The sequence below is a fragment of the Haemaphysalis longicornis genome, unplaced genomic scaffold, assembly GCF_048455015.1.
Source record: "Haemaphysalis longicornis isolate Haplotype H1 unplaced genomic scaffold, Haemaphysalis longicornis Haplotype H1 scaffold_4, whole genome shotgun sequence".
Lineage (NCBI taxonomy): Eukaryota > Metazoa > Arthropoda > Arachnida > Ixodida > Ixodidae > Haemaphysalis > Haemaphysalis longicornis.
Window position 1 is genome coordinate 314179 of NW_027526361.1, and position 25536 is coordinate 339714.

Below are 25536 nucleotides of genomic sequence, written 5' to 3' on the forward strand. Positions count from 1 at the left end.
CGCGTTTTACGTGCACTCTGCACCAATGCGTGCTGTCATGTGCAGTTCCAAAAGAGAAGAAAAAAGCGCAGGGCTACACCTCCGCGTGATACGAGCAGAGATACTGAAGCAATTCGGCATGTGAGCTCCCTGTTTAGCCTTCATTCCGATTCTGAGCCAGCAAGTTTAGCTTGCAAGTGGCGAGAAGGTGGAGGGCACCTTTAATAAAATCGCTATTTGTTAGAACTAGTTGGCTTCTGTCGGCTTTTGTAATACATGTAGCACACAACAGGATTCTCATTCGCCAATTTACGGAACGTAGTGCCATTCGTGGCCCGAAGTGCGGAGAAGGAAGCGTTTCTCTAGCGGCCAGATGTCTGAATGTGGTCTCTACATTTCGTGCTCCCGTTCTGCAAACAAATCCTTAACGTGTCTTTGCCGTACAACGTAACTCCGTCGGGTACCGGTTACCCAGGAGGTACTGTCGAACCAGTTAATCAGGCCCGCAGCACACGCGAAGCTGCGCCAAACGAACCGCCTACGTAGCAGACGACAAATGCAGCCGGAATGCGAACTGAGCAGCTCCGGAGCACAGGGATCGCTGTGCCATTCGTAGCGCCATCGACATTGTGCTCGCAAGTGAGGGACATTAAGGGCTGGTCGGGGAGAGCACAGTCAGCGCTCCTGTTGATCTTACTCTGTGATCTCGCACAGCCTGGTCGGCCCTCTCGCTTCCCTCCAGCTCCTTGTGATATTTTGCATAGCCTTTTTGAAATCTGTAACTATTTGGAGGCTTTCGTTCTTGTGCTGCTCATGCCTTATTGCCAGGAGGAGAGCACCAGTTTCGGCTTCGTCAGCAGTGGTGTGTGTTAGCGTGAGGCAACCTCTGATGGCTCCTTCGTGATAGAGTATAACGAATGATGCATTGTTGTAGAAAGCAGCGCCGGTGTAGATGACTTTTTTTTTTTTCCAAGTTGTTTCTGTAGGAAGGCTACTCATGCTCTTCTATTTGTGCAGGTACATGAGCTACACAAAAGAGGTGAGGGGAGCACTTTCAGTCTTGTTCATACTTTTCTGCTCATTTTCACTCTGTCAATAATCGAATATATGGTACGTCCGCGGGGGACCCACTCTTTGCAGGATAGCCCTGCCAGCTTTTGTTTTTTGCAGGCGTTGCTTTTGCGAGATGAGGATTTCTGATTTCTTCGAAGGTGTTGGATACACCCAAGCTCATAAGCTTTTGATTTGCTGTATAATTTGGGAGACCGAGGGCCGCTTTGCAAGCCGTGCGGAGTATGACATTGGCTTGATCTGTCTCCTGTCCGTTAAGGCAGTGGAAAGGCAAGCTATATGCCAGGCGGCTGACTACCAAGGCCTGCATAATTCGCAGAGTTTCTTCCTCCTTGAGGCCGGCTCTGTTTTTAGTTATTCTTCTCACTATTCTTGCAATTTGCATAGTTGACTTCAGGCTGGCGGCCAAAGCTGTGTGTGTGTTGTGGTCACGTTCACTTCCCAATGAAATGCGACGGCGTGCTCCTGCGGGAGGGCTGTGCTTACTATGTTTAGAATTATCACCAGTGACGATTCGACCCTGCACCGGGTATGTAGAGTGTGCACGATAAAAACCTCCTCAGCTTGCGCTGGAGTGAAGTCACTTGTTATTCGGCCCCGTAAATCGCAAGGAGCGAGTGCTAGCTGCCCTTACGACGGGCAGGAGGCAACCGAATCGATCACCAGTTAATCTCGCATTTCAGCCCCTAAGCAGATGCCGTGACAATGTGTTTGTTCAAAACCCACTTCTTGATTACTTAGAAGTTTCATAAAAAGTACGCGTCGAACCGGGTCTTTTGGCTCAGGGCATTGTGTGCAGTGGCGCAAAACAGCTGCTATACGTATTTAGGTAAAATGACATTTGTACCATGTTATGCACGTTTTCATTCCATACTGGTGCCAAGGTGTTCGTTAGTAGTGACTTGGGTGTTCCTAAAAGCTCAAGGCAAACTTCCAGCAGACGGGCTGATAGGCAGCACTCTTTACAAAAGATTCAACAGGTGAACACAATAAGCGTTACCATATTGCGTAAAGAAACCGACAAAACAATCTACTAAAACTTGCATTGCGGTGCCGATGTAGCGGGCTGAAAAAATTTTGCGTTGCACAAATACAAATGCAGCAAACGCTATACTAAAACTCGCTAATGCCTTTTTCGAGTTTTCAGATGAAAGTTCACACGCACACCTGCATAGTACTGGCTAGCAAATGCACTTGCACTGTCATTCAGGTGCTTGACACCGGAGTGCCTGGGCCCTGTTTTCACACTAGGCATTGAGCGCTGTTACAAATTAAACAGATGGCGCCACATATTCAAGCCACATATTCGTGCATCAAAGACTAAAACCAGACTATGACGAAAATGTAACAAAAGAGCGCCCCTGATGTCCTTCCCGCTAGACGTTTTATAGGTAATTAAAAGGTCACGCCACACATTTGCATTGCTTAACCACCATCACACGTCCCATGCAGCACCAAGACTGATGCACACAGTGGCAGGTATACGGACGTGTAAAGCGGGGAAGTTGTTTCGTCGTATGCACCGAGAGCACGACCGAGAGCGCGAGAGCATGTCCCCTTAAGGGGGGACGCGGCTTTGAACTTGGAAAAATGACCAAAACATTGTTTTTTTTAAAGCTACATATTCGGCTTCTATGTTTCCTATTCTGTGCGTCTGCAAAGTTTTTCCGCTGAAAAGTGTCGCAAAATGGCATAAAGAAATACTTTTGCCAGGCGCGGTGACAAACTATCAGTGCAAAAGGGCGAAAAAACGGCAATTTTCGGAGCGCTGTATCTCCGCAACGGTGCCACCGGGCGCGGCCATTTTGATATCGTTAGATCGGCCTAGCGTTTGTTTTTCCGGTTCCGCTCGTCTCTTTTATCTTCATTCATTCACAAGCGCACAAATGGCAGAAAAGAAACGACACACAAACGAAGCTAGAAAATAGATGCTGAAACGCTATTGGTCCTCCGGTTGGGGCGCGCTAAAACGACCCTCCTGATAGGGTGTCGCGGCACAACGCAAGATGGTGGCCGAGTGAACAACCCCAAGTTTCTGTTCAGTCTGTGGTATTCAACACGGACGTTATCGCGATGGGAATGCCTGAGACCACGAGCCAGATTACAGGAAGTTGTGAGGCTCGAAAAGCGGAAGTTGATTGATTGTGGGGTTTAACGCGCCGACGCAACGCAGGCGATGAGGCGCGCCGTAGTGGAGGGCTCCGGATTAATTTTGACCACCTGGGGATCTTTATCGTGCGCCGAAATCTCGTAGAAAAGCGGAAGTCATCGAACGCTTCATGGTGCGCGTGACTCTACCATCGCCAGAACCAGGGGGGTGACGCGGTGTGCGCGCTTGCGATAGCGGTTCGTGAAGTGAACTTTTAGTTGGATTTGCGATGTTTACACACTTAGTTATTGCTGTGTTTTGACCATGGGCTTGCTGGCCTTGGGAAAAATACGGTCGACGCGTCAATCGCTGCGGCGCGCACGGCATAGCTGGGGCACATTGGAGCATCACACGACTGCACAACCGGTTACATTTCAATGCCAGCAGTTGTAATTATTGCCTGCAATGTTAGATTCAATCTTAAAAGCGACCTGATCAGCCATATAAGGGATAGTCAAAGTACGATATGTCGCGGTAAGCGTGCGCTGCGATGCGCATGAGCCATATCGCCTTTTTTGCACAATGTTTCCCATGCACTTCTAGTAATCATGCAAACAGGTTTGAGTTAGGAATACAGGAATAAAAATATGTTCTCTGCGTTAAAAATGTTCCTTACTGTCGCAGCATTTAACAGTGACTTTTTCGGGAATTATTGATGCCAATGCATACATCAATGGCTTAGGGCATACTAGCAGTCCTGCGAGAAATATTGGATGCCTTACATGTCAAAAGTAGTAAAAAACTCCCACCTCCCCTCGCGGGAACCCATGTAGATGCGACGCATAGGGGGTTCACGTTGCAGCATTGGACAGCGGAGGAACGGTTATGGAACGATGGAGCGGAGTGGCGCAGGCACCGCGTTTTATAGCGCGCATAACGGTGAGGGGACGCGCCGGCGCCAGTGCGTCTGCCGCGGCTATGATGCAACACAATCCACTTTAATCCAATCCAATCCAAATCCAATCCAGGCCAATCCAATCCAATGCCCCTCCCGAGAGAGTGTTCGCTATCGGAGAGGAGAGGGGGTGAGCGGCGGAGACCGCAGCTGGCGCGGCGAGGAGAATGGGGGCGGGGCGGACGCCGACGACGCCGGATGCAGAGACAAGGCGGGTGAATGAGATGCGGTCGCATCTAAAAATGCCCTTGCACTGAAGTTGGAGATATGCAGAATATTACACCAAGCTTCAAAGTAGCTCATTTGCATCCTTGTAGTATACAAACTTTTGGCAATGAACAGTTGCACGTATGAGTACTAAGTTGCTGCGCCAGGCAAGATGATAAAACATAAAAGAAGCCAAAAATTTTCAAATTTAAGTAAAAAAATGCTTCACTTGTTGCCATGGTGACAACACTGCAAAGGGAAGTTGTCCAGTGCAATACAGCCAACCAGTTAACCTACTTTGCATTGAAAGCCCATTGAAAGCCATCTCCCTCTCCGTTTGGTCTGGGAACTGGGCTATGTACTCTTCACAGAGGAGCTGAAAATTATATTTCGTGGAAAGAGAAAGGCTGTAAAAAGGCACTACAATTTCAAGGCATGGCCTTCCAGAAGCCCCATGTTCAAAAGGACATGAAAGGCTACAACCGTGACGCCTTTTGATAAGTGAAACCTATGTTGCAACTTCGGAAGCCGTTTTCTCAAGTTTTTTTTTGACACCTGTGTCGCTTGTTCCAGGGATTTCTTCGTCACCGCTGAGTCTATTTTGATTCCTTTTCTTGCATTACATTCCTTGATGAACAGTTCAGGCCGCGATAGTACTCTTGGTTTTCCAGATTTGCTTTTTGTGATTTTTTTTATTCAAATAGTCGCTCACATTCGACAAGCCTGTTGCACATTAACCTTTAAAAAATGAAAACTAAAAAAAATTGTGTTGTAAAAAAAATTCTAGAACTGTCACGACCAGTGATTTCCCTACACCCCCCCTAGGGGGTGTGTAGACCCCCCCTAGTTTTTCTGGACACCCCCCCTTGAATCCCCAAATTTCACTCTTGTCAGTCCTTGTATGGACCTTTTTCAGTATCGATCTGTGCATGCGCGGGCTGCCCGTCTGCTATTCTTGGCAGTAGCCTCTTGGCAGTACCCTTTGACTTGAACTAAGTGCAGTAAACACACATATAATTTACTTTCTTCATTGATTCGATGCCGTTCTTTGTTTACAACCGTAATCTTTGCAGAAGCTCTTTCAGCATGTAAATTTAAAATGGGCAATTTGGCGAGGCGAAGCGCTTCGGAAGCTAATCCTGGCGTTTTAATAAATCGGGAGCGTACAATCGGTGCCTGACAAAACGGGCACTTTCAATCGCGATTGAAGTGAATCGCGATCGAGTTTTCAAGCGCGCTCGACGTACTGCCGCTGCTACACGGCACGTTTCAATCGCGATTGAGAAGTTGCACGGGTTGCACTCGCGTTCGCCAGATGGCGCTAACCATGTACTTGCGGCCGGCGTCTGGTAACTTCGCGCGGTCGTAGGTATACGTAACTATGTAAATATTACCTCACGCTTATTTGGGTCAAGTTATTTGACACAATTTGTGGCGTTAGTTGAAGTTGTCACATTCTGTGCCATTACTGAGCGGGGACGAGAGTATCGCCGCTTTCGTTCGATCGCGCTTGGAAGCCTCGATCGCGCTTGAGAAACCAGGATTGAGTTCGAGCGGGATCGAGCTCGATCGCGATTGAAACTGCCGTGTAGCAGGGGCCCGATCCGGATTGAGCTCGATCCGGATCGGCTCAAACGCGATTGAAAATGCCCGTGTGACAGGGGTATAAGTGCTGCATAATTCGTGTGCTACCTAAACATTGTTTCAAGAACTCAAATTTCGTCACTGGCACTGGTAACAAGTTCGAAAATGTCCTTATACGTTGAAAAATGGCGAGAAATTAAAAAAAAAAAAACTGAATACGGACCTTTCATGGTAAAAAATGAATTTCTCTAAATTTGTGTTTTTTCTTAGATTGAATAGAAAGCACCGGCTCTCAAGTGTATGTGTATATATATATATATATATATATATATATATATATATATATATATATATATATATATATATATATATATAGAAAATGAAAAACGTACGTCACGGAGATGAGCGTTTGGTTAACAGACGTCTATTATTTAACTAGTGGGATAAAAAAACAGCTTTTCTAGTTTATGGACCCCCCCCCCCCCCCCAGAGCCATTGAGACACACCCCCTTGATTCGATGCCTGGGGAAACCCCTGGTCACGACCTCCTCCATTCATTTGGGAATGCAAAGCACTCCGAACAAGTTTTCTATCACACTTTATAAGCCACTCAAACTCGGTACAAGGGGAACAGAAAGAAAATTTAATAAATAAAAAGTTTTCAAAATACTACTTTGAAATTTTTATGGTGTTATCACAGAAGCATTTCCAGTAGCTGTGCCAATTTTCATCAAAATCCACAAAGAAATAAAAAGAGTTGATTTTGACAGCCATGTCCCCCCTTAAATGCTATGCGGCAATAATGCCAGTAAGGTACATTTTTAACGCTACGAACAGGTTTTTATTCCCAGCTCAGCCCTGTTTACGTGATTACTAGAAGTGCACGGGACACGTTGCGCAAAAAAGGCGATATGTCTCGCGCACATCACGGCGCACATTTACCGCAACATACCATTCTTTTGAGTATCCAGGATGTCTAGCAAATTGTTATATTAAAATTCCCTCACTCTTCGAGGTTTTCCCTGACAATTTCAGGTAAAATTCCCTGACCGAAACAGTGGCAACATACAGTGTGTTGCGACGGTAATTGGAAAGAGAGAGAGAATAAACATGTTTATTGTTTCTTAGTAAAGAGTCTTTAGGGTGGCCTCCTCATTCCAGTAGACCATTGGCACGAGCCGCGTATTCTGCCCTCTCCACCAACTTGCGCTGGATGTCGAGGGAAGAGCTGGCCAAGGCGCTCTCCCAAAGCTCATAAGTGTGGAAGGGATTGGGCGGGTCAAGTGGACTTTGTGTACAGCCGCCGACCATATGAAAAAGTGTTCCAGACTCCCCGCAGAAGCGGCCCAAACGGGGATACACGGTGGGGGCTATGTAGTGGTCTCTGCTAGGGTGGGGTTAAGTATTAGTTTGCAGAGCACGAAGTATTCTATCGTGGCCCTTGGGTAGTTGTTTGTGCGGTGGGGCGTACGTTTGTCTTTGTAGCCGATTGCGCGTGGTAATCTCATGAAACGAGACTAGAGGAAGCGGACGCAGATCTTCTTCTTCAGGTGCTCGGCTGGTCAATTCTCGAACTGTGAGATGGGTAATCTCGTTCCCTGAGAGTTCAATAACACTTTAAAAATTTTTCCTGAGCGAACCGCCGCTCTGTTCGCGCTCAAACTTCACACGAAAGTCCCATTTTGTGGTCTATTTTGTTTGACACCGGGAACAACGAAGGTAGTTACCTGTTCATCCTGACAATAAATAAAAACGATTTTCGCCTACGGGAAAATGGCGGCGATTAGGACGTGCGAGCCCGAAAACTGGGTTTTCTGATCGTCTGTTAGCTCATTTCTAGGTGCATTTTCTGATCGTCTACTGCATCATTTGGCTCCGTACGTGAATCCCCGACGTGCGTTTCACTCTGCAGGTGGTTCCGTCGTTCCAACATCAACTTGCGCTGTCTCGCACGTCCAAATCAGCCGCCGTTTTCCCATAGGCGAAAATCATTTTTATTTATTTTCAGAATACACAGGTAAGTACCATCATTGCACCCGGTGTCAAACAAAATAGACCACAAATTTTGACCTTCGTGGCAAGTTTGAGCGCGAACAGAGCAGCGGTTCGCCCAGGAAAAAATTTTAAAGTGTTCCAGTTGTCGTCGAAACACCCTGTATGTAAGACCATTCATGTAGAACACAAAGCACTGTTTTATTTAAGGGGGGACACTGCTCTTAAAACAATTTTTTTTTAATTTTTAAGTAAGCTCTGAGAAATTTGTCAGTCTTGGATTTCAAATATGGCATTATTTTTTTTAGTTGGTCAATTAGTTCCCAAGATAATTAGAGGTAATTAACCATTTTTGGAGGAACAGTAGACAAAACTATGTTGGTCATAAAACTGCAATCTTTACATTTTCCAACCCTATGAACCCTGGTGAGTGCAATAAGACAATCAGTTTTTTGATGCATCGCTTGAAAGTAATTTTACAGCTCATCAAACTTCAGTGTTTGAAATGGGCACTCAAAATGGTTCCTTGCCACTGGTGCCACCAAGGTTTAATGAGCTGTAAAATTAGTTCCAAGTGATGCATCGAAAAACTGATTTTCTTATTGCACTCACCAGGGTTCATAGTGTTGGAAAATGTAAAGATTGCAGTTTTATGACCAACACAGTTTTGTGTATTGTTCCTCCAAAACTGCTTAATTACCTCTAATTATCTTGGGTGCTAATTGACCAACTAAAAAAATAATGCCATATTTGAAATCACTGGGGGAAAAGCAGCAAGTCTGACAAATTTCTCAGAGCTTACTTATAATTAAAAAAGTTTTTTTAAGAGCAGTTTCCCCCCCTGAAAGGGCACCAGCATAAATTATTTCCCGCAGATTAGAGCTGCTGACATGAGCAGCTATGAATGGCAGATGGTTTATGAAAGCACAAATCTGCTCTTACTGTTTAAGAGTGTCACCCATTGGACAAGGGTTCAAAAAGCACACATCTCTTACTTTTTAAAAGCGCCTATTTTTTGCAGGAGACTGGTCTGTGTTAGCGATTATCTAGGCAGCCTTTGCTTCTTTTCTTCTAGTCCTTCGACAAGAGCAGCCCCACTTTTCTTGTTTTTGTCGACATCTATCTGACTTAACTTGTGATTCTGCCTTCTTAATCCAGCTTGCATTTTCCGAAATGTTCAGCTTTGTGCAGTCCGGAATAAACGACCCCTGTTTTGCCACCGGCATTGCTACTGAAGAGACTTCACTTGTGGAAACACGATGCAAACACAACGCAGACGGAAGGTACCATTGTTCCAGAAAGGCGACTGAGGACAAAAACAACAAAAGCACATACCCAGCATAGGCAGCGCGTGCTGCAGCTCAAGGTTGCCAGACAAACGAGGCCTCCAGACAAACTTTTCCGGGGCCAAGCTTGTCAACCCTGGCGCTGCCAGCTGCCCCACTGGCTTGGATTAGATTTGCCCAATTTGACTGTTCCCTTTGCATTGATTTAGGTGAGCAAAGTCCGCCCGCAGTCCACTCCAGGTAGATTTTATTCATTTTTCACTCTATGATATTTTCAGGTCATTTTCCCTGACAGGGTTAGCTTTTCGAAATAAATCCCGGACAATTCCCTGATTTTTCCCGTTAGATAACATTTCCCTGACTTTCCCAGTCGCTAGACGCTTCATTCTCACTGGCATGGCTCGTAAGGTCGTTTTTATGATTAAATCCAACGTCACAGGCATTAATTACAACTACTGGCATTCAATTCGTAACCGGTTGCGCAGTCAAACGATGCACTAAGACGCAGCGGCTATGCCGTGCGCGCCACTTCTTTTGACGTACCGGCCATTTCTTTCCCAAGGCCCACTGTCAAACATAGCAATAACTAAGTGTGTAGTTCGCTTTGCGAACCGCTATCACAAGCACGCACACCGCATCTTAACCTCTGGGGTAAAGTCACGCGCACCACGAAGCGTTCTATGACCTCCACCTTTCGAACCATGCAACTTCCCGTAATCCAGCTCACGATATCAGGCATTCCCATCGCAATAATGCAAGTGTTCAATATCACAGCAGATAAAATAACTGAACAGAAACTTGGGCGAGCGAAGCAGTGAAAATGAACTCAAACGCGCACTACGCTGTTCAGGCGGCTGACACCTTGCATTGCCGCAGCAACACCCAGTTAGGAGAGCCGTTTCAGCTCGCGCAGACCGGAGGACCAATCAGGCTTCAGCATCTATATCTGGCTTTGCTTGTGTGTCTTTCTTTTTCTGCTGTTCGTGCGATTGTGAATAAACGAAGATAAAAGAGACGATCGGAACCGGAAAGAGGATCGCTCAGTTGATGTAATGTTACCAGAATGGCCATGCCCGGTGGCACTGTTGCGGAGGTACAAAGCTCCGAAAATTACATATTTTTTTTTCCCCCTTTTGCACTGATATTATGTCGCTGTGGCTGGCAAAAGTATTTCTTTGTGCCATCTTGCAACACTTTTCAGAAGAAAAGCTTTGCAAATGCACAGAATAGAAAACATAGAAGCGGAATATGCGGCTTTCAAAAAAAAATTTTGGTCATTTTTGTGAAGTTGGAAGCCGCGTCCCACCTTAGGAAATGCAAATTTATTTGAAGCAGACTGTGATCTAATTTGGTGCATACAGTAGAAGCGGTGCATTACAAATGATTACATACATGCACAGCCTGTCCGTAATGTGTAGCCCATGCATCCCCATCGTTCCAAGACTGCGCTGGCTCTTATCGAAGGGCTCGAGTGAGTTCATTGCACTATCCGCTATAGGCTGTTGTGTGCCCCACAATGTGCCAGATAAGACCGCATTGAAGTTGTTCACAAGAAGAAGGGGAAACTCGACATTTTTAAAGGCTAAGATAGCACTGGTAGAGCACCTAGATCAGGTTTCAGAGTATCGGCACTCTTTTCTGTCATTGTTGTATGCCGCCCACAGCGGCCATTGGTTGAACCGCATCACATGACATTTGTTTACCCCGGAAGGCCCACGGGCGCCGACATTTTGGTGCCTATGTGTTGCCACGCGCGTGCTCTTCGATAAGTCACGATTTTTGGAACGCAGTGTGGCTGTATGACACGTTCAGAGTGATTTTTTAAGCCTCCATACAGGGTAGCGATGCCGTGCTGCTCTGTGCTGCGTCGGTTTAAGGGGGGATGTGGCTTCCAAAATCAACTTTTTTTTATTTCTTTGTGGATTTTGATGAAAATTGGCACAGTAACTGGAAATGCTTCTGTTATAACACCTAAAAATTTCAAGGTGATATTTTGATAACTTTTTACTTATTAAATTTTCTTTCTGTTCCGCTTGTACTGAGCTTGAGCGACTTATAAAACATGATAGAAAACTTGTTCGGAGTGCTTTGCATTCCCAAATGAATGGACGAGGCCGTGACAGTTTTAGAATTTTTTTTTACAACACAATGTTTTTTAGTTTTCATTTTTTTTAGAGGTTAATGTGCAACAGGCATGTCGACTGTGAATGACTATTTGAAAAAAAAAAAATCACGAAAAACAAATCTGAAAAACCAAGAGTGTCACGACCTGAACTGTTCATCAACGAATGTAATGCAAGTAATGGAATCAAAATAGACCCAGCGGTGACGAAGAAATCCCTGGAACAAGCGACACAGGTGGCAAAAAAAAACTGTTTTGAGAAAACGGCTACCGAAGTTGCAACACAGGTTTCACTTATCAAAAGTCGTCACAGTTGTAGCCTTTCATGTCCTTTTGAACATGGGGCTTCTGGAAGGCCTTGCCTTGAAATTGGAGTGCCTTTTACAGCCTTTCTCTTTCCACAAAACATAATTTTAAGCTCCTTTGTGGAGTACATGGCCCAGTATGCAAACCAAACGGAGGGGGAGATGGCTTTCAATGGGCTTTCAATGCAAAGTAGGTTAACTGGTTGGCTATATCGCACTGGACAACTTCCCTTTGCAGTGTTGTCCCCATGGCAACAAGTGAAGCATTTTTTTACTCAAATTTGAAAATTTCTGGCTTCTTTTATGTTTTATTACTTTACCTGGCGCAGCAACTTAGTACTCATACATGCAGGTGTTCATTGCCAAAAGTTTGCATACCACAAGGATGCGAATGAGCTACTTTGAAGCTTGGTATAATACTGTGCATAACTTCAACTTCGATGAAAGGGTTTTTTTTTTTCACTACTTTTGGCGTTCAAGGCATCCAATATTTCTCGCAGCACAGTCAGTATGCCCTAAGCCATAGATTATATGCATTGGTATCAATAATTTTCTTTAAAAATCACTGTTAAATGCTGCGACAGTAAGATAAATTTTTAATGCAGAGAACATATTTTTATTCCTATATTCCTAACTCAAACTTGTTTGCATGATTATTAGAAGTGCACGGGAAACGTTGCGCAAGAAAGAAGATATGGCTCGCGCGCATCGCAGTGCACGCTTACCGCGACATATCGTACTTCGATTATCCCTGATATGGCTTGTCAGCGTTTCGTTGTGGGTTCTGATATAGAACACTGGACTTCGGTTATATAGGGTTAACTGGGTTTATTATAAAGTAGGAAGAGAAAGCGTATACAAGCGACTACATGGCTGCAGCACAGAAGAAAAAGGTGAAAGTGGCGGAAAGGGCACGGGCGTAACTTGATGCCGTCGTCTGCTCAAGGTTCACCGCGCTCCGCCGCTGGGAGGTAGAGAGGAATCAAACTCGTGGGGCCTCGTGTTGGAGTCTGTTCCCGCCGGCGGCTTTCATACACAGTGGGTTGGGTCCCGCCGTCTACGCTCCTGGCTTGACTGCGTGGCGCCATCTGTTAGTTCCTCACATAACATCTTTCCTTCTTTGAAAGAGCTGTCCACTTTATCCGACGACGAAGTCTTGCAACCTCTTTGGGAGCATCCTGGTTCTTCGTGGTCGGACCGGAGTGCCTCCCTGGTCAGATTTTCTTCCGTCTGAGCTGATGGATCAGTTGACTTCTGTAGGCACGGAGTTGGGTGATGCTCGGCCGACGCACTCGCAGGCAGGTCAGGTGTGGTGTATCCCAGCTGGCTCTCACCAGAAGGCTTGGGTGCCCTTCTAATGAAGACGCGATTTCTCCGCAGGATGCTGTCCCCAATTTTCACCTTGTATGACCTGTCGTCCACCCGTTCAGTCACAGTTGCTTTCTCTCACGTTTTGCCTTTCTGTGGTCGAACTGTCACGCTTTCTCCCTCCTTCAGGATTGGCAGATCCTTAGCTTGTTTGTCATGATGAGAAATTATCTTTCTTCTTCTCTCTTTCATCTGGTCCTTTACATCTACTGCCCTTGGTTGCAGCAGTTGTGCTTTTGTCGGTAGGGTTGTTCTTGTATGACGGCCCATCAGCAGTTGCGCTGGGCTTGCATTCAGGCCTTGCAAAGGGGTGTTTCTGAAGTCCAAAATTGCCATCTGCAAGTCTGATTTGCTTTCTTCAGCTTTCTTTAGCAGCATTTTTGCCGTTTTCACTGCTGATTCTGCCTTGCCTTTGGAACGTGGATAGGCTGGATTTAACGTTTTGTGTTCAAAGCTCCAGCTCTTGGCAAAGTTCTGCAATTCTTCACATGAATACTGTGGTCCATTATCTGTGATGAGTACTTGCGGAATTCCGTGTCTGGCGAAGTGAGCTTTCAATTTCAGAATCACTTGGCTTGAACTCAGATTTCAGTTGATGTACTTCCCAGAAGTTGCTGTAATAGTCCACTGTGACTAAAAAATTCTTGTCCTTGTACTCAAAGATGTCGAACCCCACTTGTTCCCAAGGGTAGCTTGGTTGCGGGTGCATAATTAGAGTTTCTCCCTGTTGAGAGATAGCATGCTTTTGGCATATCTCAAATCTTGAGATGAAGTCTTTCAGTTCTGCATTGAGTCCTGGCCAGAAGACGCATTCTCGAGCACGTCGCAAGCAGCTTTCTATTCCCATGTGTGATGCATGGAGCTTTTGTTTGATTTCGGCTCGCAGCGACGTTGGGATGACTAATCGCATTCCCTTGAAGATCATGTCATCTTCGACGGTGAGTTCATCTTTGAAGGTGAAGTACATCCGTGTGTCTTGAGGTACTTGATCTTTTTCCTCTGGCCATCGTGACTGGATTATCGCTTTCAGTCTTCGCACTGAGTCGTCATCTCTTGTTGCATTTCGGATTTTTTTCCTGCGTTTCTTTACGCACAGGCAGGTGACTCACGACGTTGGTGTTCTCAAGTTCTTCCTCACTGCTGTCGTTCGGCACAAATGCACAAGACATCGTGTCGGCCAACTGAAGTTCTTTGCCTGGTCGGTACACGATGCTTATGTCGTACCTTTGGGTTTGAAGAATCATTCCTTGCAGTCGCCGTGGTACTTGATCGAGTTGTTTCTTGAGAATCGACTGAAGTGGCTTGTGATCAGTGATGATCGTAGTGGCTCTTCCAAAAGAGTACTGATGAAATTTTTTCAGTGCAAAGACGATTGCCAGCATCTCCTCCTCAGTCTGCGCATAACGGGTCTCTGTTGGTGCCAGCCCACGGCTTCCAAATGACACCGGCTGTCCGTTCTGGAGAAGAGCTGCTCCTAGTCCCGCCTCACTTGCATCACACTGAATTTCCAGTGGTTTGAGCACTTCGTATTACGCAAGTACTGGTGCTTTGGTCACTGCTTCCTTGGCACTTCGAAATGCCTGTTCTTGTGGTTTACCCCAGTACTATGGTTCTTCTTTGATCGTAAGCTTTCGCAGTGGTTCCATCACACGCGAGATTCTCAGTAGAAATCTGGCGAGGTAGTTGACCATTCCTCAGAAGCGCTGTACTGCTTGTACATCTGTTGGTCGGGGCATTTCTTGAATTGCTTTGACTTTCTCTGGGTCGGCTTTCAGTCCTTCTTTCGTTAACACGTGTCCCAGGAACACTGTTGTCGACATCTTCAACTGCGTCTTTTCTTTGTTGAGGCGTATTCCCATTTGCCGGCATCTTTGGAGTAGTCTTTCCAATTTTCGGTCATGGTCTTTCGCCGCCTCTCTGTCTGTTTCGCCGATCCGGAACACCAGGATGTCGCCTGCGACGCAGATAACTCCACTGAGCCCTTCAAGTGCCAGTTGAAGTCTCTTCTGGAAAATTTCACTGCTCACAGCAAGTCCAAAGGGTAGGCGAAGCCATCGATAACGTCCTTGAGGTGTTTGAAAGGTTGTCATGAAGCTTGACTCTTCATCGAGTGAACATTGCCAGAAGCCCTCTCGCAAGTCAAGTCTTGAGAAAACCTTTGCCCTAGCCAGTTCAGATAGCACATCGTCAAGAATTGGCAGTGTGTGACGTTCCATTTCCAGAGCCTCATTCAATGCCTGTGGGTTGATGCAAATCCTCATTTTGCCGTTCTTCTTCATTGCTATGACCATTCTGCTCACCCAATGTGTTGGTTCCGAAACTTTCTTGATTACTTTCCTCTGCTCCAGATTCGTCAAGGCTTTGTTCAGTTGTGGTTGAATGCTCACAGGAACTCTGCAGCTTGTTATCGCTTTGGGACATGCCTCAGCCTTGGTCCCCAAGTGAACTTCTTCCGGAAGTGTTCCCAGAGAGTCTCCAAAAACATCTGGGTATTTCTCCACAATGTGACATGTGAAGTTTTCTTCTGAAACCTTATCGATCTCAGCCACAAGGTTGTAGTCTATTGTTATGAGGCCCATCTTCTCTGCTGTCTTTCTGCCAATCAGCGGTGTGAGGTCTTCCTTAACAACTACAAATTTCACCTTGTGCTTGGTCCCATTCTTTGCTGTCATTTCGAGTACTGCTTTTCCTATTGCCTTAACCGTGCCGCCATTCCATGTACGCAGAGTTGTTGCGCATGGTTCCAGTTGCTCTTGTGTGACATGCCTGCTCGAGATGACACCGACAGCTGCTCCACTGTCTACTTGGAAGGTCACCTGTTTTCCGTTAACTTCCAGTGAAGTGTAGACTGCGCTCGTTTTCTTGCTGTCGGCGACAAGAATATCGTCTTCTTCACCACTTTCTATCTCTAACCCAGCTACTACTTTGCAGCTTTTGCATACGGCCGCAAAATGGTTCTGCTTTCTGCATTTGCTGCATACTTGCTTCCATGTAGGGCAGGCTTCTTTTTTGCAATCATGGCTGCCGCCGCAATACTTGCGTTTCTGCACAGTAGGCTTCTGTGGGTTTCTTGCTTAAGTGGTGTTCCGGCTGCCGTTGCCAGTTGCTCGATGGGTATTCTTTTTCAATGCATGCACTTGACTATCGCTCGTCGCTCCCTCTTTAAATTTTTTCAGTTGGAATTTCGTTGCTTCATGAGCAAGACACACCTTGACAACTTTCTCTAGAGTTGGGTCCTCGAGCTTGAGACGCGCTTTTTCATCATGCGCTTTTTCGTCATGCAATTTGGTCACGGATCAAGCTGTCTCTTTGGGTCCCAAATCTGCAATCGCGCACTTTCAGTTTCAAGTCCGTCAGAAAACTGCCGAATTGTTCCTCCGCTGCATGTGGGAACGGAAAATGTAGCACGAATAGAGTTCGTTGTGCTTGGGTAGGAAGTGCGTGTCAAGAAGGTTAATAACGTGAGTGAAGTCAAATTCTGGTTGCGGTCTTGCAGGGGAAGGTACACCAAAGTCCAAAGTGTTGTGTACATCAAGCAATGCTGGTCCTCCGACGTTCAAGAGAAGAGCTACTTGCCGTTCTGCCGAGGCGCTGGCTGTGTCCGTTGCTTTCAGGTACAGCGTGCAGGCTTGCTTGAAGACGCGCCATTGTTCCGCTGCGTTGCCCTCCAAGTCAAATTTCGGTGGTGCTGGTTCACAACTCTCACACCATGTTTCGTTGTGGGTTCTGATATAGAACACTGGACTTCGGTTATATTGGGTTAACTGGGTTTATTATAAAGTAGGAAGAGAAAGCGTATACAAGCGACTACATGGCTGCAGCACAGAAGAAAAAGGTGAAAGTGGCGGAAAGGGCACGGGCGTAACTTGATGCCGTCGTCTGCTCAAGGTTCACCGCGCTCCGCCGCTGGGAGGTAGAGAGGAATCAAACTCGTGGGGCCTCGTGTTGGGGGCTGTTCCCGCCGGCGGCTTTCATACACCGTGGGTTGGGTCCTGCCGTCTACATTCCTGGCTTGACTGCGTGGCGCCATCTGTTAGTTCCTCACGTAAAAGTCACGTCGCTTTTAAGATTAAATCTAATGCCGCAGGCATTAATTACAACTACTAGTGTTCAATAGTAACCGGTTGCGCAGTCATGTGATGCTCCAATGCGCGTCGGCTATGCCGTGCGCGCCGCAGCGTTTGACGCGTCGACCATTTCTTTCCCAAGGCTAGCGAGCCCACAATCAAAACATAGCAATAACTAAGTGTGTAAACATCGCAAATCCGACTAAAAGTTCACTTCACGAACCGCTATTGCAAGCGCGCACACCGCATCACCCTCTGGGGTCTGGCAACGGTAGAGTCACACGCACCAGGAAGCGTTCGATGACCTCCGCCTTTAGAGCCACACAACTTCCCGTAATCTGGCTTGTGATCTCAGGCCTTCCCATCGGGATAACGTCCGTGTTTAATACCACAGACTGAACAGAAACTTGGCCGAGCGAAGCAGCGAAAATGAACTCAAACTGCCCACACTCAAATGAACTCAAACCGCCCACCATACCAGGAGCTCATTTACATTGTCCACCATAAAAATGGCTTACAAAATTTGCAGAGCCAAGAGCTGCAAACAGTCACTTTGTAATCACGAGCCATTGCAACGTTTTAGAAGGATGAGTGTTATTCTGAAATTACTAGTGCTGAAACATTTGGAGAAATTTCGAGGACGTTTGTTAAAGGGACACTGAAGGCAACCAACAAATAAGTTGGTTCCAAATCAAACTCTGACCATCACACAGCCAATTTAACATTGCTCAAACGCTGGTCCAACGCGACGCAAATAGCGACAGCAGCCGCTGTTTGAGTCACGATGAACCGGAAGCAAGCGAGGCAGCGGTAATGCATAGCGGTATAAGAGCAACCAAATACAACGCTACCACGTGCCGATCGGTTTGGTCAGCTTCAATCAAATCAGTTGTGCTTTCCCGAACTCCCATGTCCTTTTCAGCTTCAGACCACACAGTGAAACGTTCCTTCAGGGGACCCGTGATCAACATTGACGGTTTGTTGAAGAAAGATATCTTGTCCTTTTGAGGCCCCGCAAATTTTGGCGTCCAACCAACCGCTCGAACACCCCCTCGAAAAGCGGCACCGCCGCCCCAAGTAAGTACGGACGAGTAAGCACCGTCCAGCGGCAGCCAGGAAAGTCGAAAGCGCCAGTGGCGGTGGCACTTGCTTCCCCGTTTTCGCTATTTGCCACATTATGCTTTTATTAAAAAGACCTGCGTGTAAGGGTGGTATATTTGTTTTCTCGGTGAGCTAACATATGGATTGGGAGTAACTTGCATTTTGGCTTCAGTGTTCCTTTACGCTAAAAACGATTGTTGAACCAGTGCTCACAAAATACGTGGTTTCACTGTAGTTTCAAATGCAATCATCCCTAGACCTTATTTCTACAGGCCACCGTTTCCTTCCCCATTCGCAACTGCTTTGACGGCAGGCCAAGCTACCCGCGAAATCCCCAATTAGCAGTAGCCTCGTACCAGGGATAGTGAAGCACACAAACGTTTATGCCATTCTTAAAGCAGCGCAAGCAAGGAGGAGCCTGCTGGTACCTTGAGGAAGTGCAATTCCTTGTAGACAGACCGTGTGGGGCTGCGCTCGTTCCCAGGCACGATCTGGATGCTCTGCACACAGAGAGGCGGGCCAGCTTCAACCCCTGGTGAGTCCCTCCACAAGCACTGCAGCATTTATCACCCAGAGATGACAGCACCCAAATGGAGAGCTGTCACACAGGGTGCCACTCATCATGTGCATTTGTAAGGGGTGGGCAACACCATCGAGGCAGCAGATGCTGGTTGCTGCACAGAGCAGTACCCATGCACCAGGAGTGGTAACAGAGGCATTCACTTTGTTCAGCAATGGCAGCTATTCCGAAGCAAGTAGGTGGGTTCCTTAACGGTGGGTTCCAGGTAGGGGGCCCCAAGGGCTCTGGCCGTGACGGTTTCTTGGGTTGCCAGGTGCTCTCAAGCAAGAAAACACCACGGCAGGCTTCGTGAACAAACACAGGGAGACAATGCTCTGTTCGCCCTCTTGCTTTCGTCCGTGTTTTTTCCCTTGTGCCACAATTCAACGACAATGCTATATTTAACAAACCTTTACTTTCCCAATTAAACTTCTGACTTATTGCAGCTGCATAAAGTGACAAACAAATAAATGCAAACAGCAAAAGGTTTGTTGCAAAATTGCAAAACTGCCCCAAAATCGACGACAAAAGAAGGCAAGTGGACCCAGCCCCATCCCCCATCCAGTGGGCACAGCCAATGTTACTAGAATAAACTCAGCTTCGCAGCTCCGCCAGAGAGGCGGGTAGCTTGTTGGTTGACGCTGCAGCAGTTTATTAAGCCCAAAAAATCGCGGAAATGGCTCTTGCCATGTTCAAAATATTCCCAGTAACGCACTACTTGCGGCGCGCAGAGTAACATCTAGCGGCGGTGATAAGGCACAGTGGCAACTTCCGTTGCCGTTCTTAACCCTTTGAGGGTCAAATTTTTTCACCAAATGCGACCCCCCAGAGTCGATTTTTGTTATTGCTGATTTAAATTCTTCGGATGAATCTATTTCGAGAAAAAATTATCGTAATTTTTTTAGGGTGACCATAAAGTGACAAAAAAATCGTTTGTGTTGTTACATACATGTGGTTTAATCATGAGTAACACAAGTAAAATTCTTAAAGGAGCACTGACTTGAAAATTTTATGTTACACTTTTATTGCTTTTATCGATGCTTAATGGCCTGGTGAACCTGAAACAGCACTTCAAATACTTCAGCACGCGATAGTTAATTACAGTTAAACCTCGTTATAACGGAATTGAAGGGGCGCCGCGATTTGCTCGTTATAGCCAATATTTCGTTATAGCCGTAGCCGGCATTTACTGCAAATATTATGCATTGTAGTTACCTAAACCAAAAAGAGGGCGAAATAGCATCTTGCTGCACGGCGATAGTCAGTAAAATAAACACATTCCGGAGGTAAAAAGGAAAAGTCACGAACCTACTTTATTGCAGTTCAAAACTCGTATTTCAAACAGACCTGGCTACGAAGAAGTCCGTAATTGGACATCGATGCACCTTCCTGATGCGAGCGATGGCTCCCTCAGCTGCGGCCGCTACGTTCACGCCATCTTCGCCGCCCTCATGCGCACCGAAGTAGCGACGCAGCACGTCCACCGCATCTAGTGCCTCCGACGCCGTCCTTAGCGCTTCTTTTCAAGCCATGTGCAACAGCACTGACGATGGACTCTCGGTTACTCACGATGGTGGACAGCGTACTCGTCCACACATCAAAGTCTCTTGCCACCTTACCACAGAGTGCACCTTACCTTCCTTCGCGCCCGATGCGACGGCTTTTATCATAGCCGTCTTCTGTTCAAGCGTGATAGTCTTTCGCTTTCGCTTCCCGCCTGTCGCACTCGCGTTGTTGGAATCACGCCGGCAGTACGATAAAACATAAGGCTGAAGACTGCCAAAACCCACGGGCACACAACTACGCAGCGACGTCGGCGATACGAACAGGGGAGAAGGAGGAGGAGGGGGGGAGGAAAGGAGAGGAAGGCGACGCAACCGCGCGCGCTGTGTGCATTGGGGTTTTTCTCGGGCTCACCGCGGATAGTCCGCGGATTCCCCGAAGCCATAGGGATACGTGGGAAAATCAAACGTCGGACTGCTTCTCGGGGAGCCCGCGGTGAGTCTGACACTGTAAATCAAAGGGCCCCATTGTCTGCACGCCGTGGGCAGCGAGGGGAGGGTGGGGGCTTCGCGGGCGCAGCGTCCGCATGTCGCGCCAGCTGCAGCTTCGCGCGCGTGGCGGGAGTTTTGAACTGCTAATACAGTTGCCGCGGCATGCACTGTCTCAAATCCGCGTTGCGCACTGTTGTAAAATTAGCTCAAAATTTGATTTCTCCACGAAATTTGTTCGTTATATCCCGTAACGGGGAAATTTTACCTCGTTAAAACGAGGTTTTAAATACATTGGTTTCTATGGGGACTTTCAAGGGTGTCGAGGTTTCGCCTGCCAGGACGCCATGGCGACAGGGGGGCGGCGTAGGAGTGGCGCCGGGAGACGGGGAGTGCAATAACTCAGAGGCTTCCGGGCCGGCCTTGGCCCGCGGGGGGAAGGTCGAGGCACCGAAATTCTTAGAAACAGTCTCGCTCGGGGTTGCCACCGCTCATGGGCTTGTTGTGTTTGTTTTGTTCTAAGGGGGTGGGGAAGACGCAACGGGCTTGGGGCGCCGGAGCGAGGAGTTCAGAGCCGGACGCCGACGAGTGAGGTGGTCCGGCGTTTTGAGACAGAAAACCCGGCATGTGGCCGAAAGCGTTTGCAAGTGAAGTGTGCAACCTTTGCGGTGTGTCCTAGAGGAAGCCAGCGTGCGGTGAATAAACAGCGAAACAGCCTTCTGTCCTGCAAGGAGTCCCAGTGTCCCCTCACGGGTTGTCACGAACCCGAGCAAAAAACGTGACTAAGGGTATTACAATTTGCTCGTTATATCCATTATTTCGTTATAGCCCGTCTCGTTATAACGAGGTTTAACTGTACATTGAACGGCCTGAAAATCGTTTGTTTCAAATTCCCGCGCTTTCATCCCGAACGGCGCATACGACAGACTCCCTGCCTGACCTCACCGCTTTGTGCGGACGTCACCGGCGCCCGCTTGAGAGGGTGTTGCGCCCGTTCGCCGCTTGTGGGGCCGCGCGCATGAAGTGACGTCACGAGCTTTGAAGTGACGTCACGAGCTTTTGACGAGTACTGCCGCATCACATCTTTTGGCTCTCCCTGGATGACGTCACGCTGCTGTCCATTTGCTGAGTGCCGCTCCACGGGCTGCTCCGTCGGCGCGATAAATGAGATCCAATTAAACTATGTTCTTCCCGTCGCAGGCCGCTCATATTTTACCCAGGGTATTCTTCTGAGTGAAGGAAGCGAACTGTGCAATAATATCAACGCTGAAAATTGGTGTCAGTGCTCCTTTAATAAAAACGAGAGAGTAACAAGCCGGCACCTTTTGAGTGAATCAAAATCAGATAGTCATCAGTTTCGCAGGCAGAAAAAGTGGGAAGCACCCGGAGGACAATACCGAAACCAGCCACTGCGCGCGGGCACATGGGTGCGCGGCCGGATGCGCCAGCGATAGATGGCGCACCGCTCCTATAAAATAAAAAAAATGAGAAAAGAGCCTCATCAGTTTCGCAGGTGCCCTTGGTCTGTGGCAGGCGCAAGAAGCGAGAGGCGCCCGGGCGCCCGGTGGGCGATACCCAGCGCAGGGGTGAGACAGCTGAATCAGATTTGGGAGCAGTTTTTGGAGCAGCGAAATCTCGATTTTGGAGCAGAGGAACCTTGATTTGGAGCAGAATGATAACATTGATTACGTCACCTTAGGAGCCTAAAAATCAAATTTTTTGGCAACTCAGGGCGGAAAGGGGGGGAGTGCACTTTTTATGGGTTTTGAACGTACATAACACTGAAACAGCCTTTCAATAAAGTTTTTTCTACTAGAGTATCACAAGGCACGAACTGCACTACCTTTTTACAAGCCTTTTATAAATTCTTAGGCTCTATGGATAGATAGCATGGAGTGCCGTTGAAAACATCGAATCGAAAAACTAAGCAATCGTAAGGCGTTTTCATTATCATGAGAATGCTGAAATTATTATTTTTGTAATCCCAGACTCGGCTTTACACACAATTTTAGAGGCATGGCAAAAGTTGCGCAAAGCGAGGTGACAATCTTCGCACCCCACCAGCCCTCCCATTTCAATCATCCAGGTGCGCATTCACTACGATCGCAATTTAAATAACGTTGGTATGTTTAGCCACCTCCCTCTTGGCATTAAATTTCACTTCAGATAGATAAACCATTATTACTAGCGTGCAATAATAGCCCATCCCGCTATCGGACACTGCTTGAACACTTTGCGGCGATGTAGCCTGCGCCGCCACTTATGCAGTGTCGATCGTCTCATTTCCGCCACTCGCAAGCTTGCTGTCAAAGGCAGCAATAACTCAGCGTTTTATTATAACACCGCAACGAGTCCGAAATTTCACTTCAACAACGCACCGCGCCTCTCCCTCGAGGCCGAAACACGGCGAATTCACGGGCCCCACGTGGTTTTTGATGAACTCCCGTTCTTCGAGTCACGCAACTTCCCTCAATAGATCAAACGACTAAATGAAAACCCAGCCACCCCCATAACCAAAACCACAGTAGAAATCGGCAAAGAGCACTCTGCCTGAACCACGAGCAACTGCTTCACCCGATGGCCATGTTTTCCAATATTCACCACACCAAGATGGCGGCGCCCAGTAATGTCGTTCTGGAGATACGGCGCTCCGAAAATTGCGGTCTTTTCATCAATTTTCACCAGTAGTTTGTCGCCTGAGTACACATACATATTTTTTCTACAGGACTTTGCAATTGTTTTTCATGGGAAAACTTAAAAAAACTCACAGAATATAACATGTGCAACCCGACATGGTGACCTTCAAAAAAACTATCTTGGGGACAATTTTATGCGGGTGTTTAATTGTATGATCAATCAATTAAACCTTTACAAACAGGATCACCTTGGGGGTGCTGGAAAATTATGCCGTCAGTAAGCATTTTCCCCCACTGAAACTGGCGGGAGCGTTAAAATCCTTGGCTCTCAAGACTGTTTTGGAGCAGTTTGGCGCAATTTTTGCAATTTTCAAGCTTTTGGAGCAGCCTGGCGCAGGAAAGCAGATTTGTATCAAAAGTGCGCAATATGCGCAGCTGTCTCACCCCTGCCAGCGCGCCCCCTCATTACCGGATCCGCAAGCGATAGCCGGCGCGCCGCTGAAGTAAATCATAAAAAAATAAAAGGAAGAGTTATCGGCGCAAGAAAATAATTTGATGTATTTCCGCAGTGTGGCAGCACATGCCAAGCAAGAGAAGTTGGCGAAAAAGGCGCGCTTTTTAAACATCCAAGCGATGACGTACATATACGTTATTGACCATTTCGAAGGTGTTTGCAGAGGACGTATATGTACGTCCGTGACTCTGAAAGGGTTGAGTTGTAACCAAGTACAGTGGCACTGTCGTCCAGTCTCACTCCCATCTTGCTCCCCTGTTGCGCTTGGGCCGTGTGGAGCTCCTCAACATGGACGCTACAAGTTCCCTTCGTTCACTCGGCACTTTGTGGGCTGTTTGTGACGTTGCTCTGCAGAACGTGCAACAATTGAGCGATTTGCTACAACAGTTACCACCGATACTGTTACGACTGATAGCTTCTATGTCCCCGGAACATGGTAGAACAGGTAGGCTCTTTAAACTCCATCCAAGCCAAGCTGGTCCTTCAATATGAGCTGTGGAAAACTACTTATAAAATACAAAAATAGCAGGGCAATTAAACCTGAAACAACAGCAATTTGCTGGAAAATCTGCTGCGAGGTTCTCTGTGTCGCAAAGATGAGTAGCATGGTGCCCGTACGTTTTGCCTTATGTGCAGTACACTGACCTGCTTTGAGCCCTGGGGGTATACGCCTCGAGCGCCGCCTGCAGGGGCTAGAGTTCCTCTACATAGCTCCCGCAGGGAGCTAAGAGTTGCGCGACCTTTTTCCACGCGCCGCCATGATGACGTCACTCCAGTTATCCATGCCGCGCAGAGAAGCCCCCACTACGGCTGCGCCGCAGACACCGACACGGGCGGCACTGCGCCCCGCCCAGGAACAGCAGCCGCAGCATGAGCGACATCGCAGGAATCCAGCGTAGCCGCCATAAGGCGCCGCCAACTGAAGCGCCCCCCCCACGCGTCGGCCGCCATCAGAAGCGTGGCGGCGAGGCTCCTACACCCGCGACGGGTGGCTTTCCCGCAGCAATACGGATAACAAGATGGCAGGCGGTTGCGCAACTCTTAGCTCCCTGCGGGAGCTATATAGGGAGGCTAAGCTAAAGTTTGCCGGACGAGGGCAGCGCTGCACTGTCCCCTCCGCGGGAGTACGCGGTGGCTGCCGCCGCTTCGACACGTGCTTTTTTCGCTGCGCGCGTGCTGCATTTTTCGCGCTAGGAAGAGGGCTGGGTAAAATTTTCTTTTGACTTATGAAACCATACGCATCAGCACGTGTCCAGCAAGTTCAGTTTGAACGTAGAGTAGTTACTGAGTTCATTTTTGTCGACGTTTGTCTTGTCTGCTACAGACCCGCCGCTCGACGGGGTATACGATTGTAAACTGGGAAACGCGTTGTCCGGCGGTCTGCGGCTGCTGTCTTTTCCTCTGCAAGGCGACAGCTGTTCAGCTTGTCACAGAGTACTTTTCTCTTGTTTCTTACTCCCTTCGCGTGCTCGCGCTTTGGACATCCGGATTTTCGGGACTGCAGCAACACTGAGGCTTGCAAGAAATGTAAGATAAACGTGATTGATTATGGTAATAGGTTATTGCTTACTCTTGAAACAATCAGCTGCATCTTACAAAAAAACGCATTAGAAAGGCACACGCTAATTAAGGGGTGTGCTGATAACGCCGCATTTCCATTTTACTTGTCCTTGAAGGAATTTTTGTTCGCAATGTTTGTCACCCGCTTGG

General features: G+C 47.5%; 1 protein-coding gene across 2 annotated transcripts in view; it reads right to left on the bottom strand.

Annotated features, from left to right (window-relative positions):
- The window catches only part of LOC144178098 (protein zwilch homolog), a 261163-nt gene that overhangs the window by 190249 nt on the left and 45378 nt on the right, over window positions 1–25536 (bottom strand). For both annotated transcript variants that reach the window (XM_077705628.1, XM_077705627.1), the window contains exon 8: window positions 18555–18626. In XM_077705628.1, coding sequence (XP_077561754.1) covers window positions 18555–18626 — 72 coding nt within the window. The remainder of the gene's footprint in view (window positions 1–18554; window positions 18627–25536) is intronic.